At 43.6% G+C, this 13,339-nt stretch overlaps 1 protein-coding gene across 2 annotated transcripts in view; it reads left to right on the top strand.

Annotated features, from left to right (window-relative positions):
• The window catches only part of LOC138510612 (ciliary microtubule inner protein 2B-like), a 169,898-nt gene extending 157,473 nt beyond the window's left edge, over window positions 1-12,425 (top strand). For both annotated transcript variants that reach the window (XR_011280421.1, XM_069626397.1), the window contains one exon: window positions 12,209-12,425. Coding sequence is in view for 1 of the 2 variants with exons in the window: in XM_069626397.1 (XP_069482498.1) it covers window positions 12,209-12,309 (101 nt within the window). In the remaining variant the exon portion in view is untranslated. The remainder of the gene's footprint in view (window positions 1-12,208) is intronic.
• Window positions 12,426-13,339: the final 914 nt, after the last annotated feature.

A 13,339-nucleotide genomic window follows, 5' to 3' on the forward strand; every position in this document is an offset into this window, starting at 1 on the left:
CGGGCAGGGCTGTCTCAGTCTTTGTCTCTCATGCCAGAAACCAGACAACCACAACAAGGAGTGTATATTGGTCACACACTCCATTCACCCAGGTCCCACCCACAGGAGGTACCCACAACATACAGTCACTGGGAAGGCTCCAGTCAGTCTAGCTGGGCCTTCACAACAACACCATATATGGAACTTCCACCCAACAGCCAGTCAGGGGGAAGGGACAGAGTCAGGGCATCCCAGGACTTTGGGAAAACAAGACAACAGGCAATAGAAAGCAAGAGGCCACAGGGGCCATCTTGTTTCTATCAGGAATCAACTGATCCCAATGGCAGGGCCTGGGTATCCCAAAATGGAGGACACCCAGAGCACCTGTCCAATTCAGCATGGAGCTGCCACCAGCCCATACCCTGCTCTGTGGGCCACCCACAGGTGCCCAAAAACATACACTAGGGGCACAGGGTTGTACCCCCCCACCCATGGGTGCCATAAGGGTATCCCAGGGGTCTGTTCACCAAACCAAAAGAGAGAGCTGCACTGCCAGGAGTCCCAAATGGATTCCTGGGCAGAAAACATAACCGAACACACGATAAAAGGCAGAAGAGGACAAGGATTCAGAGGCCCTGTCCCTCTGATACATTTCCAGCATCACACTCTTCCCTTATGCGGGCCGGACCTGGGTGTTGCACATGGAAACTGGGAGAGGAAGTCGACATTGACCTGATCTCTACCCTTTCTGTGTTTTACTTTGAAACAATAAGGCTGAAGGTCCATGTGCCAGCGCATAACTTTTGGATTGGACTCCTTCCTTTGACTAATACACACTAAAGGGGAGTGGTCCATGATCAATCTAAACTTCTGACCTAGCAAATAGTATTTAAAATGGAGTACAGCCCATTTGATAGCCAGTGCCTCAAGCTCGATGACAGAGTAATTATCTTCCTAGAAAATAGCTTCCTGCTGATATATATAACATGGGTGTTCTAGACCATCATGGTTTTGAGAAAGGTCTGCCTCTAGACCCATTAAGGCAGTGTCAGTTTGTAAAATAAATTCTTTGGAAAAGTCTGCTACTTTCAAAATGTGGTTCTGACATAGGGTCTGGTTTAGAGTGTTGTAACAGATCTCATCTTAATCCCACCCGATCTATTGGGGCTCTGCATTTTTCAGTTTGTCAGTGAGTCGTGAGGCCTTGCTATAACATTTTTGGATAAACCGGTGGTAGTGGCCAATCAACCCCAAAAAGGCTCTCAGATCATTCTTTGTTTTTGGTGTGGGGGTATCCAAGATAGCTGTGACCTTGTCATGCTGGGGTTGAACAGTACCATTATCTACAAAGAACCCTATGTATTTGACTGTAGATTGAGCCAGTTTGCATTTTCTGGGGTTTGCGGTTAGGCCTGCTTTTCTAAGTACCCGCATGACAGTGTAAACGTAGTACAAATGATCTTTCCAAGTTTTACTCTGCATCACAATATCGTCTATATAGGCTCTGCAAAAGTTTGAATAGGGTTGTAAAATGTGGTCCATTAATCTTTGAAATGGTGCAGGAGCCCCATGTAAACCAAATGGTAATACTTTAAATTGGAACAGACCTATAGGACTAGCAATGGCGGTTTTCTCTTTGTAGGGTCCATGTAATTGAATCTTCAAATAGCAGGTTGTAATGTCTATAGTGGAAGGATAGTCAGCATTACCCAGCCGGTCGATAAGTTTGTCGATAGTTGGCATTGGGTAAGCATTAAAGGCAGAAATGACATTACCTTTCTAAAGTCGATGCAAAACCTCCAATTCCCATCAGGCGTTTGCCACCAACATGATAGGGGAGGACCAGGAGCTAGAAGAGGGTTCGATAAAATTGGCCTCCAGTATCTGCTTTACTTCATGAATAATGGTTTCTTTTTGGGACTCAGGGAGTCTGTAGGGTTTTAAATGTACCACTTTGCCTTCTAGAGTGCGGATATGATGATAAATATCCTTCACCCTTCCTGGCTCTTCTCTAAATATGTCAGTAAATTGCCTTATGAGATCATATAGGTCTTGCTTTTGGTTGTTACTGAGTTTGGGTGGAATTGGGGAAGTGTTATCCGAATCCTCTGGTAACAAACAGGACACAATGGTGGCATTAGACATGGAGGGATTTTCATTCCACTCCTTTACAAGATTTATGTGGTAGACTTGTGTTTTTAGGCAGCGATCAGGTTGGGATGTCTTTTCCCAACCTGATCTAGTCCCATTTGCTCTAGTAACTCGTATGGTTAATGCCACATAGATATCCTCTGAAGTGGGTAATAAAACTAATACCTTTTGGCCTATGGAAAACGATCTCAAAGAAACCGGTTTATCATAGGAGGCTTTCTGTTGTTCTTGTGCCTTGGCCATATGGATCTGTACCAAAGATCTAACTGGCGTCATGTGTTCCTTAACTCTAGTGGCAGTTTGGGAGAGTGGTATTGGGGCCTCTTCTCTTTCCTCCCAGGTTTTCCTTAGCATATGTAGGACGTCCCGGGTTTCTCGTTCATAAAGTAATCTAAAAGGGGAGAATCCTGTTGAGGCCTGAAGTGTCTTCCTAACTGCAAACAAAGCCCATGGAATCATCTGATCCCAATTTCGGACATCTTCTTCCACTAACTTCCATAGGATGGTTTTTAAAGTCTTCCTAAATCTTTTTACAAGGCCATTTGTCTGTGGGTAGGATACTGAGGTCCTCAAGATGGTAATATGCAACAACTGGGCGTTATTACAAGTCTAGCAGTCTGGAAATAAGGGTGGCGGTACAACGTAGCAGCACCGTTTCCAGATCAGCAGATTACAACTGTGCCTGCCCGCTCTGTTACGTGCTGCAGGTCTGCCCCAGTAGGCACAGTTGCCATGGAAGCACCATCACCATTACTAACGGTGCTGGTGCTTCTGAGACTTGATGGGAATGGAGACTAACATATTCCACCACCTTATATCCTGGGCCGCCAGGACTTGGAATGTCCCGGTGGCACAGGGATCTCAGGCGGCAGAAACGGTGTTAGAGTCCGGCGGCAACCCAGACTCATAATGAGGCCCTCTGTTTCACTTCCCCCATGAGTTTGCTTATAAATGTAGAGCTCTGTTCTGTCCCTTTTTCCTTTTGAAACCCTACTCGATAGAAGAAAGGAAGGTAGTAGGTGTTTCAAAATGTGCTGGTTGGTATTTTCTCTCAGGGGAAAGGCCTCTGGGTATCGGGTTGCATGATCCACAATTACTAAGATGTACTTGTTCCCCAATTTCAATGTTTCTAAGGGCCCCACAATGTCCACACCAATTCTTGAGAATGGAATTTCAATGACTGGCAACAGATTTAAGGGAACGGGTGATGGCATATGAGTACTAGCCTTCTGGCAAATCTCACAAGTCTGAACAAAAGTTTTAATGTCAGCATGAATGGCCTCCTGTCAGATGTGAGTGAGCTATTTCCAGAAGCACTTGCTTATGACTCTTAGGGACAACAATTGGGTTCTTAATACACCTTCTGACGTGGTGTCTCTCCAATACATAAGTACACGCCTTAAAAAGAAAAAAGACACTCCTTTCTCACGGCCCTCTTGACTTGCCCCGTTTGAGAAAACATTGATCTGCACTGGTCTGCACTGGGAGTGCTCATTTAGATGACCTACTTAGCAATTATAGTTAAAACTGTGCAGCTTATTATACACCCTTCTGCATTCCGCATAGTTTTTGCATATTTAAAAACCAGGTGGAATTCAATGCACATTCAAGCATCTCTGGTTGGATGAAAATTTGATGAGGGAAGAGATTCATGTGCATTGGCTAAGAGAGGTGGTATCAGACGTACGCTTGCAACCACTGCTCTTTCCAGCAAATGCACAAAAATCCTACGGTTCATAATTTACTGGCTGTGTCTATGGGGCTGATTTAAAAAGAGATTGCGCCATCGTGAAACACTTTTATAAATCAGGCCCTTAGTCTATTAATGTAACCTGTAAAAAGGCTTTGGCCAACAATGGTTCGTTCCTTTGGCCAAAGGATAGGTCGGGAAGTGTTTCACTTTCTTCCTCTCTGACCTTTCTAGGCTCAGGTTCTGGAGGGGTGTCAGGTGCCTCTATCGAGACTTTCCTTCCTGACTTCCTCCTTGATCCTAGCGAACATTGCCCCCTTAAGCACTCCTTGAACAACTTATCCCCTTTATGGATGTGGAAGGGATCTTTTCTGTGATTCTTTAAAAAACGTTAACATCCCCTCTAAAGGCTGTGTCTATAACCCCAGCTAGCGCAACAATTCCAGACCAGTCTAATATAGGTTTCAGCGGGTGGAATTAGAATCAAATCAGTGGGTATCAGTCTTCTTTCATCCGGGGGAATAATCTTGCGCCTACTGCTACAAACATCAAACACCATAGTGCCCTTTGTAGCCACTGAGGGGTCTGATGCTCTGGTACTTAACCTTTCAAATCTCAGGGTTCCCCAACTTGTATCAGTTGAGCCGTATCCTGCTGTTGACACAATTTGTGAAAGTCTCTTGACTTTCAATGATATTTCATGTTTAACTTTGTAATCCTTTAGACTCTTTAACAGTTCAAACAGATGATTTGCTTCACTTCAGCACTTGTCATACCACACAGCTAAGTCTTTTCGCTTTCCTTGATTCTTTCCGAAGTAGGGGTTACTCGGTCTAGGCGGAGTTGTCAGACCAGACGGTCCACCCATTACAGGTCATGCAACCGATAACCCTTGGCACTTTGTGAAGCTCTTGGTTTCCCTTGGCTAACACAGGTTTTCTCCATGTACCTTTATCAGTAATCAACATTTGCTGTAGTTAGCTCCTTGACAGGCTTTTGGCTTTGCCACAACTTGTATTCAATTCATTTTGTGATGTTCATCCTCTTCCATCACCTTGCTTTCACAGTGTCCATTAAAGTTCATCAACTTGCCTTTCACACTTGCTTTTCACTTAATTCATAAATACTCATTACGGGCTTTAGTTTTGCTTATAAATACTCTTTTACAGTTTTCACTGTGTTCATAACGGCACATCATTCACTTTCCACTATTGCTGTAAGTTCAAATAATTTCCATATCTTCTCTTTAGTTCGGCATTCAATAAATGTTAGTTGCATTTTACAAAATACTTGGCAGTGTGTTATTCAATATTCTTCGTTCAGCCTCCAAACCCATTCTTAGAACTTTCAGTTCGAGCCGTAATAGCAAATGTCCAGTTTCTGCCCATGGATTGCCCGGTTTGGGTGTTCCCTTTCTCACACTCACCGGCGCTCAGCTGCTCCTCCGGGAGCTATCCTTCTGTTCTCCGGCTTTCTCTTGCTTCCTGGGTACGCGTCGCTAGCTCCAGTGAGCAGCGCTCGCCACCTTTGAACTTCGCTGCAGCGACCCATGGCTATTCGGAGTCTTCTGTGTTCCCCAGATCCAGCAAAGAACACGCGGCAGAGGGGACTGCAGAGGCTCTGACCTTCTCCCGGCCGTTCTGGTCACAGTGCCAATCCCACCCCTCTGCAATACACAGCATCCTCTCCACCAGCCCCTCTCCAGCCTGCTCCTTGCCTTGCAGCTGTCTTTTTCACCAAGCAGGTTCTCTTTTTCCCTCTGACGATCTCTCATTTTATGCACCTGTGGCCACTCAATTGGTTGCAGGTGCAAGTCGTTTGCCTGACCCTCGCAATGGTTTTGCTCCATAGTCCCCTTCCTTGCCCCAGTATCAAAGTGGTGAAATTGACTAGAAGTGTGCATTGCGCCTAGTTGCCTCTTCCTTGTCCCAGCCTTAAAGACATATTAAGACGTGTACAGTTGGTGCGCATTGAAGGGATAAGGACTGACAATACCCTTCGAAAGCAGGGAGAGGGTATGGCTCACAGTTGAAGACATCCTTATCGCACTCCCCAAGGTCTCCCCACAAAGGTGATCCTCCCTCGCATATCCAACCCCAGGGTTAGGATCCAAGAGAGATGGCCTTTCCCTGGCCACCTAAGAAGAAGATCCAAGGGGAGTAGATGGGAGGATTCCCTCAGGTTCCTCACAGAACACAACTATTGCCCAGGGTCAATCATTTGTCAATATATACAAATTCTGCATTTTTGATCACTTTGACAACCCAGCGCCATTGTGAACAAGGCTCTACCCCAAATTCTACTGTTTCAGTAGATCTTTCCCTGGTTACTATAGGCATTAGATGCAACCCCTTCCCCCTCTACACTCTCTTCACACAGAAAAACCGTACTTGTTTGAAACACACCTGTGTTGCATCACATATGTCTTTGCTCAATCTTTCTACACAGGGCTTGGAGTGAAAACACGTGACAGTGGGAAAAGAGTGAAGAAGGTACTGATTGGTATATTTGGAAAGGAAAACACAACACATTGGGCCTCATTACGACCCTGGCGCTCCCGTAATGAAGGGGGCCGGTACAGGACTGGCTCCCTTCATGACGGGAGCGCCTATTACGAGTTTCCCTTTGCAGGACCCGGATCAGACATCTGGTAAAACCAGACGTCTTTTCCGGGTCCTGCGAGGGGAAGTGGGAGGTAACAACGGGACACTTGTAATGTGCCCGTTGTTACCTCCCTCCCCATTCCAATTGAGCCCTATGGGGGCTCAAATGGGAATGGGGAATGGTTCCTGGAAGGAGCAATTACCGATTCCTCCTATGTCGGAATGACCCGGTAAGTCCCCATTGCAGGAACCCGGTAATGGAGCCCGGTTTGGAGGCAGCCATGGTGCTACTAGCACCATGGCTGCCTCCAAACTCGTAATGAGGCCCATAATGACTATGCTGCGGGTGCACATCACATGCATGCTCACACGGTCTACAGAACAAATCCTCTGGTGTTTTAAATGGAAGCACCTGGGGAAGTAGCAAGAGCAAATAGGTACAGGGTAGCCTGAATGTCTACTTGGATGGTGTGCACAATTCCTTATTACATGAACTCAAACAGTAAAGGTTGAGGGATCTTAACATGTTAGATGATATCCTTTGCCATTAAGCAGGAAATGCAGTCACTTCCATATGACCAAAAGTGATTTATAGATAGGAAATTCACTGCACACTGATTTTCATTGACCAGGGTAAAAAAGTCAAGGGTCATGATCTTAATCCACAAATATGTTCGATGTTAATGAGGAAATGCATCCCATTAGTTATTAATGACTGTGACAAAGTCATTTTGGTGGGTCTGAGAGATGAGGATAAGTACTCTATGTTATGGGGACCACTGCCCACTCCATAATGCTTGGCCTGGAAGCGATACACCTAGTGTCGTAAAGGGTCTCCATCACATCCCTAGCAATGTGGTTTCTGAGCCTCAGGGGTTCTCTGAGTCAGTGTCAACCCCTGCAGTTAGCAGTTGCCAATGGCAGGATTGTGTACAAGTCGAGGTTGTGACGTACGCAGTGAGTCACTCCTGCTTAAGAGCTCGGGAGCTCACAGTCAGTCCACGAATCCCCCAGTTAGAGAGACTCAGCAACATCACTGGGCAGCACTATCCTGGAGTTCTGAGACCAAGGAGGAAGTGTTGCCTAACTCCAAGATAGCTTCTGTGTTCATATCTCCTTGGTATGTAAAGCCCTAGCAGGTTCCGCAACCCTTCCAAACACAAATGCAGAAACTGTAGTTAGTCCGCCAGTTAGAGATCCTGCTCCTAACTGTTTCCCATATGCAGCAAGACTCCTGCTCACAAGCTAAATTACACTTCCACTGTGGTATTAAAGCAAGTCCAAACGCGAAGGGAGTGTGAGGTTTAGGAGATGGTTTGTTGATACAGAGAAAAGCAAGTGGAGAATGAGGTGAAATCTCGAGAGAGAGAGAGGGAGAGAGCGAGAGAGAGAGAGAGAGAGAGAGAGAGAGAGCGAGAGAGAGAGACAATGATGAGGTGAAGTAACATATGAAGAAAGAGGAGGAAAAGGATGGAAGGCTGAAGAGAGAGGATGAGAAGGGGGAGGAGAAGGAACATTGAGAGAGAGAGATGAAGAGCACAGAGTGGTGTGAGGAAGAGAGGGAAAATAGGAGGAGAAGGAACACAAAGATAGAGGAAGAAGAGCAGAGGAGGAACAACAAAAAGGGGTGGTGGGAGGAGAGGACAAGGACATTGCTGAGTGAAGGGGAGTCAGAGAGAAAGTGCCAGAAAGACAACCAAATTAATAGGGGAGTGAGTACTGAAAGGAAGGAGAGTGAAGAGGCATAGCACAGCTGTATGCTTATAAGCTTTTGGAGAAGGGTCAGAGAACAGACCAATGATATAGTAGAGGCATAAGACTAGGAGAGGTGCTATCCCTAACTTAAAAGGGTGCATTTATGAAATTCAGCCAGAGGGGAGGCATTAAAGTACTCTTAATTACACTGCTAGTGCAGTGCTTGTCGTCTGATCTCTGTCAGATGACTTAAAGGTACAGGGGTGGGGATACCTGGTAGGAGAGTACAAGAGGACCAACAATGAGGACCTCTTGCACCCACCAAGGAATATATGCTCTGAAACCTTTAGCATCATGGAGACGATGATTGACTGTTTCATCTGTGCATGGAGGCAGATCTATGCTAAGGAAGTTAAGGAAGGGCTAAGGATACAATCCTAAACGAAGTACAACATCTGATAAGAGACCAACCTTTGGGTATAGATTCTAGATCAGACATTGTTTGCTCATTAGAAACCAAAACCTAGTTGGTATCCAGAATACAATGCTTAGACAATCTCACATTTGTTTCTTTTGTTCTGTTGACCCCTTGCCAGTTACAAGAAATAATAAAAGGGAAGGAGGATGGATATCTGCTTCTGAACAATACGATAAGACAGTGAACACTTTTGAAGTAATCAATGTGTGAAATGTTTGGACAGGATACATGTATGATAGCTCTGCTTCTAATGACACTCAGTGGTACAAAGGAGAACCTGTTGCTTGGAGTTTAACTCAATCTGGGACCCAGCCCTAGACAAGTCTGAATTTAACATTGCCCCTTATACAGTGGTATAAGCTCATCTGCGTATGGATTTAGAAGAAGCATGGCTCCTTGATGCATGGAGCGAACTATATCTAACCATGCCGGATTACAACATGTTCTCCCATTCACATAAATCATAAGCTAAGATTAATTATTTTTGTAATCACCACTGTGCTCAAAGGTAAAGGAGATGAGGTAAAAATAGGCTACATCACTTTATACAATCATAGATGATATTCCTAATGGTCAGTCTTAAAAATAAAAGCTCTGGGGCAAAGGCATTGGAGAAGGTTGAAGTCCCGGCTAAGAGAAGGGGTTTGGAGAGAAGCGATCTATAAACAGATCAGGTACTTCCTAGCTAACAAGAAGCTGAAATCATTGGAGGGAGCAGGGTGAGATTCCTTCAAGGCGATAATCAGAGCAAGATGGCAGAATCGGGAAGACTGCTATGGATACAAATTATAGAAACTGAAACATTAGAGAAAGCACTACTACCAGGTTGGTTATGGGCCAGGTGTACACATTAGAGAATAGCAGAAGCAGAGGAGCACTTCTCCACCTGAAAAGAAGATCACTTGAGGAGTACAATACATTGTATTATATTTTAGGTTACGCTCTCAAAGTCAAGACTTACATTAGAGGTCTAAGAGACAAAGGGCCTCATTACGAGGCTAGTGGTAAGGGGTTAACAGCGCCGGTAAGGATCCCGGTGCCTTTAACCCCTTAGTTACGCATTACGAGGTCCCTTAGCAAGTCCCGCTAAGGCTGGCTGGTAAAACCAGCCGTCCTTAGCGGGAGTCGCTAAGGGACCAGGGAGCTAATAACAGGCCCTTTATTAACAGGCACATTATTAGCTCCCTCCCCATTCCCATTGAGCCCTATGGGGGCTCAAATGGGAACAGGGATGGGTATTTTGAATGGGGACTTACCAGGTCCTCCAAGGTTGGAATGACCCAGTAAGTCCCCATTCAAGGAACCCGGACCCAGACACGTCTTTGGAGGCAGCCGTACGGTAATAGCACCATGGCTACCTCCAAACTCGTATTGACCCCCAAAGACATTACAAACCACTATAAGTACAATATTAAGCTTGAGAAATGTAGGGAATGCCATACAGCCTTATAGTCTAAAAATAACGTATATCCTCATAACAAGAGAAGATATTTAAACATCGTCCTCCAGTCAACAGATGGATGACTTGTAACTATCAATGTCTGAGGAGGAAATGCTTTTAACGATAAAAGGGTTGACATTAAATAAGTATCTTGGGCCCAATGCATTTACAGTAGTATTGTTTCCCATTGGACTAGACCTGTTAAGCATATTTTTCGACTCCTTCTTGAGGATGGAAATACCTTTTGATGTACGAGAGAAGTGAATATCTATGTTTTACCCAAACTGGTAATCGACCTAGAAGAATGTAAATCTTGTAGACTGATACCCATCCTCAATATAGACCCCAAGATATTTTGTCCTTGGCAAAATCTTTAAAAATCTGCTACCTATCCTGAATCACCTGATCAATCTGCCTACACTGCAGGCAGACATACATTTCATAATTCGAGGGCAATTATTTACCACATAGATAAAGCAGTGAGATGTTATCATCCTCATCAAAATACCTTGATTTGACATGAAAGTCATTAGATATACATTCACAGTTCATCAATATACAAAACATTCATACTGTTTACAATAAATAATCAATAAGAAAAAATCTAAAGTTCTCAAAAATCATGATCGAATACAATACACAATAATAAAAATCTTATTGGGAAATATACACTTAGCATCAGACCCAGTGTGCTTCACCCACTAGAACAACTATTACATTAGATATCATGGAAGCATAATAACAAACCAAAGGCCAGAATCTCAACTGCATTAAAGCCTATAAAGGTGTGTGTGTTAAAATACAGGTTCTAATGTCCAAGAAATGCTTCCTACGTAGCCAAGCTCTCTGTATGTACTTAGCCACAGCTTATACCAGTGCTTTCCTATCTGTCACTCTAGATAGGTTCAACGCAAACTTAGTGCATTGTATATCATGTTCAATAGCATAGGCTTCAAATAACTAAGAGAGCGGATAGATAAATAACGAATTGAATTCTATTTCTCTGTTATTTCCTGCCAGCAGTAATTCTGTCTATTTGGCCGTTTTTTGGCAGTGAGGCAGAGGAATTACCTTCAACATTCTGCTGGAGGTTATCCTCTGACTTACCTCCAAACTTGTAGTTCGGCAGTGCTGTAATTGTGATGTGACTGTTCATAAGCTTGTGTTACCAGGTCAAAATAGAATTCATATTTAAATTCAAACTTGGTTTCCCAATACAGTGCACGTCTAGTATAATTTGCCATTTCACCAATGTGTGATTTAAAAAGTACCCTAATATTTTGTTGTCCTTCTATGCTGACAAGACGTTTACCGGAGTACACAGGGTATTTCTGGCTAGGACCTTGGAGAACATGGTATGTGCTAAGATATTTCAAATTGAGTCTTTTCTAATGATCAGAAACCATCCATGAAGGGGATCCAGTGATATGGTTGCCAAAAAATTGCTGATTATATTAAAAAATGCGGCAAAAGGGACGTGTTGTGACCCAGTAAAAGTGCTTCAATTATACCATACAAGGAGAAGAGGGATTGCAGGGGTGTCTCCCACGCCCCTTGTGTGGTAAAATGGATCTGAGGGTTGCAGGGGTGTCTCCCACTCCCCTTGCGTGGTAAAATGGATCTGAGGGTTGCAGGGGTGTCTCCCACGCCCCTTGTGTGGTAAAATGGATCTGAGGGTTGCAGGGGTGTCTCCCACGCCCCTTGTGTGGTAAAATGGATCTGAGGGTTGCAGGGGTGTCTCCCACTCCCCTTGCGTGGTAAAATGGATCTGAGGGTTGCAGGGGTGTATCCCGAATCCATTACATGGATTGCGGCGGCCACAACACATCCTTTTGCCGAGATTCTTTTTAAAACAGCCATTTTCGTTGCGACTTTATTACATGGAACCCTATGAAGACTGCCATGAATGGGTCATCTTTCTGAGCCCTTTAAACTAATACATGTAGTTGTATGAGCAGTCTTCGTTTAAAATGTCTTCATGTTTACTGTTTACATTACTTTCTCTGTTAAAGGAGTCATTTTTACTTCTTCATGTTCACGCATATCACACACTGGATGTTATTAAATCACATCCTGGTCTAATAAGGTATACATCGCGTTGTCAACCACTAGATGTAAAACGCATTCTTTGCCATTTGGATAACCTACTGGTATACTTTTCACCCCCACAGGTCAGAGGTTTGTTTACGGAAAGACTTGGGGCTCGAGCACTATCAATATTGGGCCGGATGAGCAGAGGAAGAAGCCCTTCCAATTCACATCACTCTTCTGAGGGTTTATGGTGCACAGCTGTCCGAATAAGTCCATTTATTTGGTTGGCGATGGATTCAATTTGTGCAAATTCTGTGTCTCCGAATGTGTCAATAAAACCAGAAGTGTTCCACATCATTAACTGAAGTACCATTACAATCAAGCTCCTCAAACAACCATATATGTTGTGTTCCTCATCAAGGACTGGATACATTTGCTTATGAGTTAACTCAATAGTTTATGAGTCATGACAATATTAATCTTATATTGTGGGTGTGCTATTTAATCAAACAAAGATATCTGACACCACAGAAAATGTCTGGTACAAAGTATATCTGAACAATATCAATTTCTGAGGGTTCAAATGAATGCTACCACAATATTTCTTCACCAGCCTTCAGCATCCACAGAAGGCACAAAAGACAAAAGCAACCTGTAATTGCAAAAGGGCTACTCAAATTCAAAAACGAAGTACAAAAGTAATAAATGTCATTTATTTAATTACATTCCAAAAACAATGAATTGCATGTGTTAAATTACATTTCTGTAGGATAGAAATGCTCATCATATCAATTCATCTTAGTGTAGATAATTAAAAGCCCCAAGAAATACAAGAATACCTAGAAAATAAGTCAATATGTATAATTCACGCTGAAAGTTGTCAACTGTGAATTGTATAACCAAATCCACATAAGTGGTCGTTCCACACTATGATTCAATAGCACACTCCCCATTAACATCACTACAGTGAAATAGCCATGCACTTTAACTCAGAGGGTTGTACAAATCAATAATCCATTAGGCCATCCGATATCATGATCATTTAGTGAAGAGTAAAGTTTTCAGGAATCTCTTAAAAAATAAATGGCCATCCAGTGTCTGGTTTTGGCACATTTTGGTAGCGCTTGCACCACCATAATGCCGACACCATTGCCACAGAAAAGAGGAAAAGAGAAAGGTCGGTGGAAAACAAAATATCTGGTTGCCATTGTAACTAGTAACACATGAAGCATGCCAAGGAAAAAGCACAACTTGTTATTTTAAATGTCCTT

The sequence above is a fragment of the Ambystoma mexicanum genome, chromosome 6p (genome assembly GCF_040938575.1).
Source record: "Ambystoma mexicanum isolate Mex_15411 chromosome 6p, UKY_AmexF1_1, whole genome shotgun sequence".
NCBI lineage: Eukaryota > Metazoa > Chordata > Amphibia > Caudata > Ambystomatidae > Ambystoma > Ambystoma mexicanum.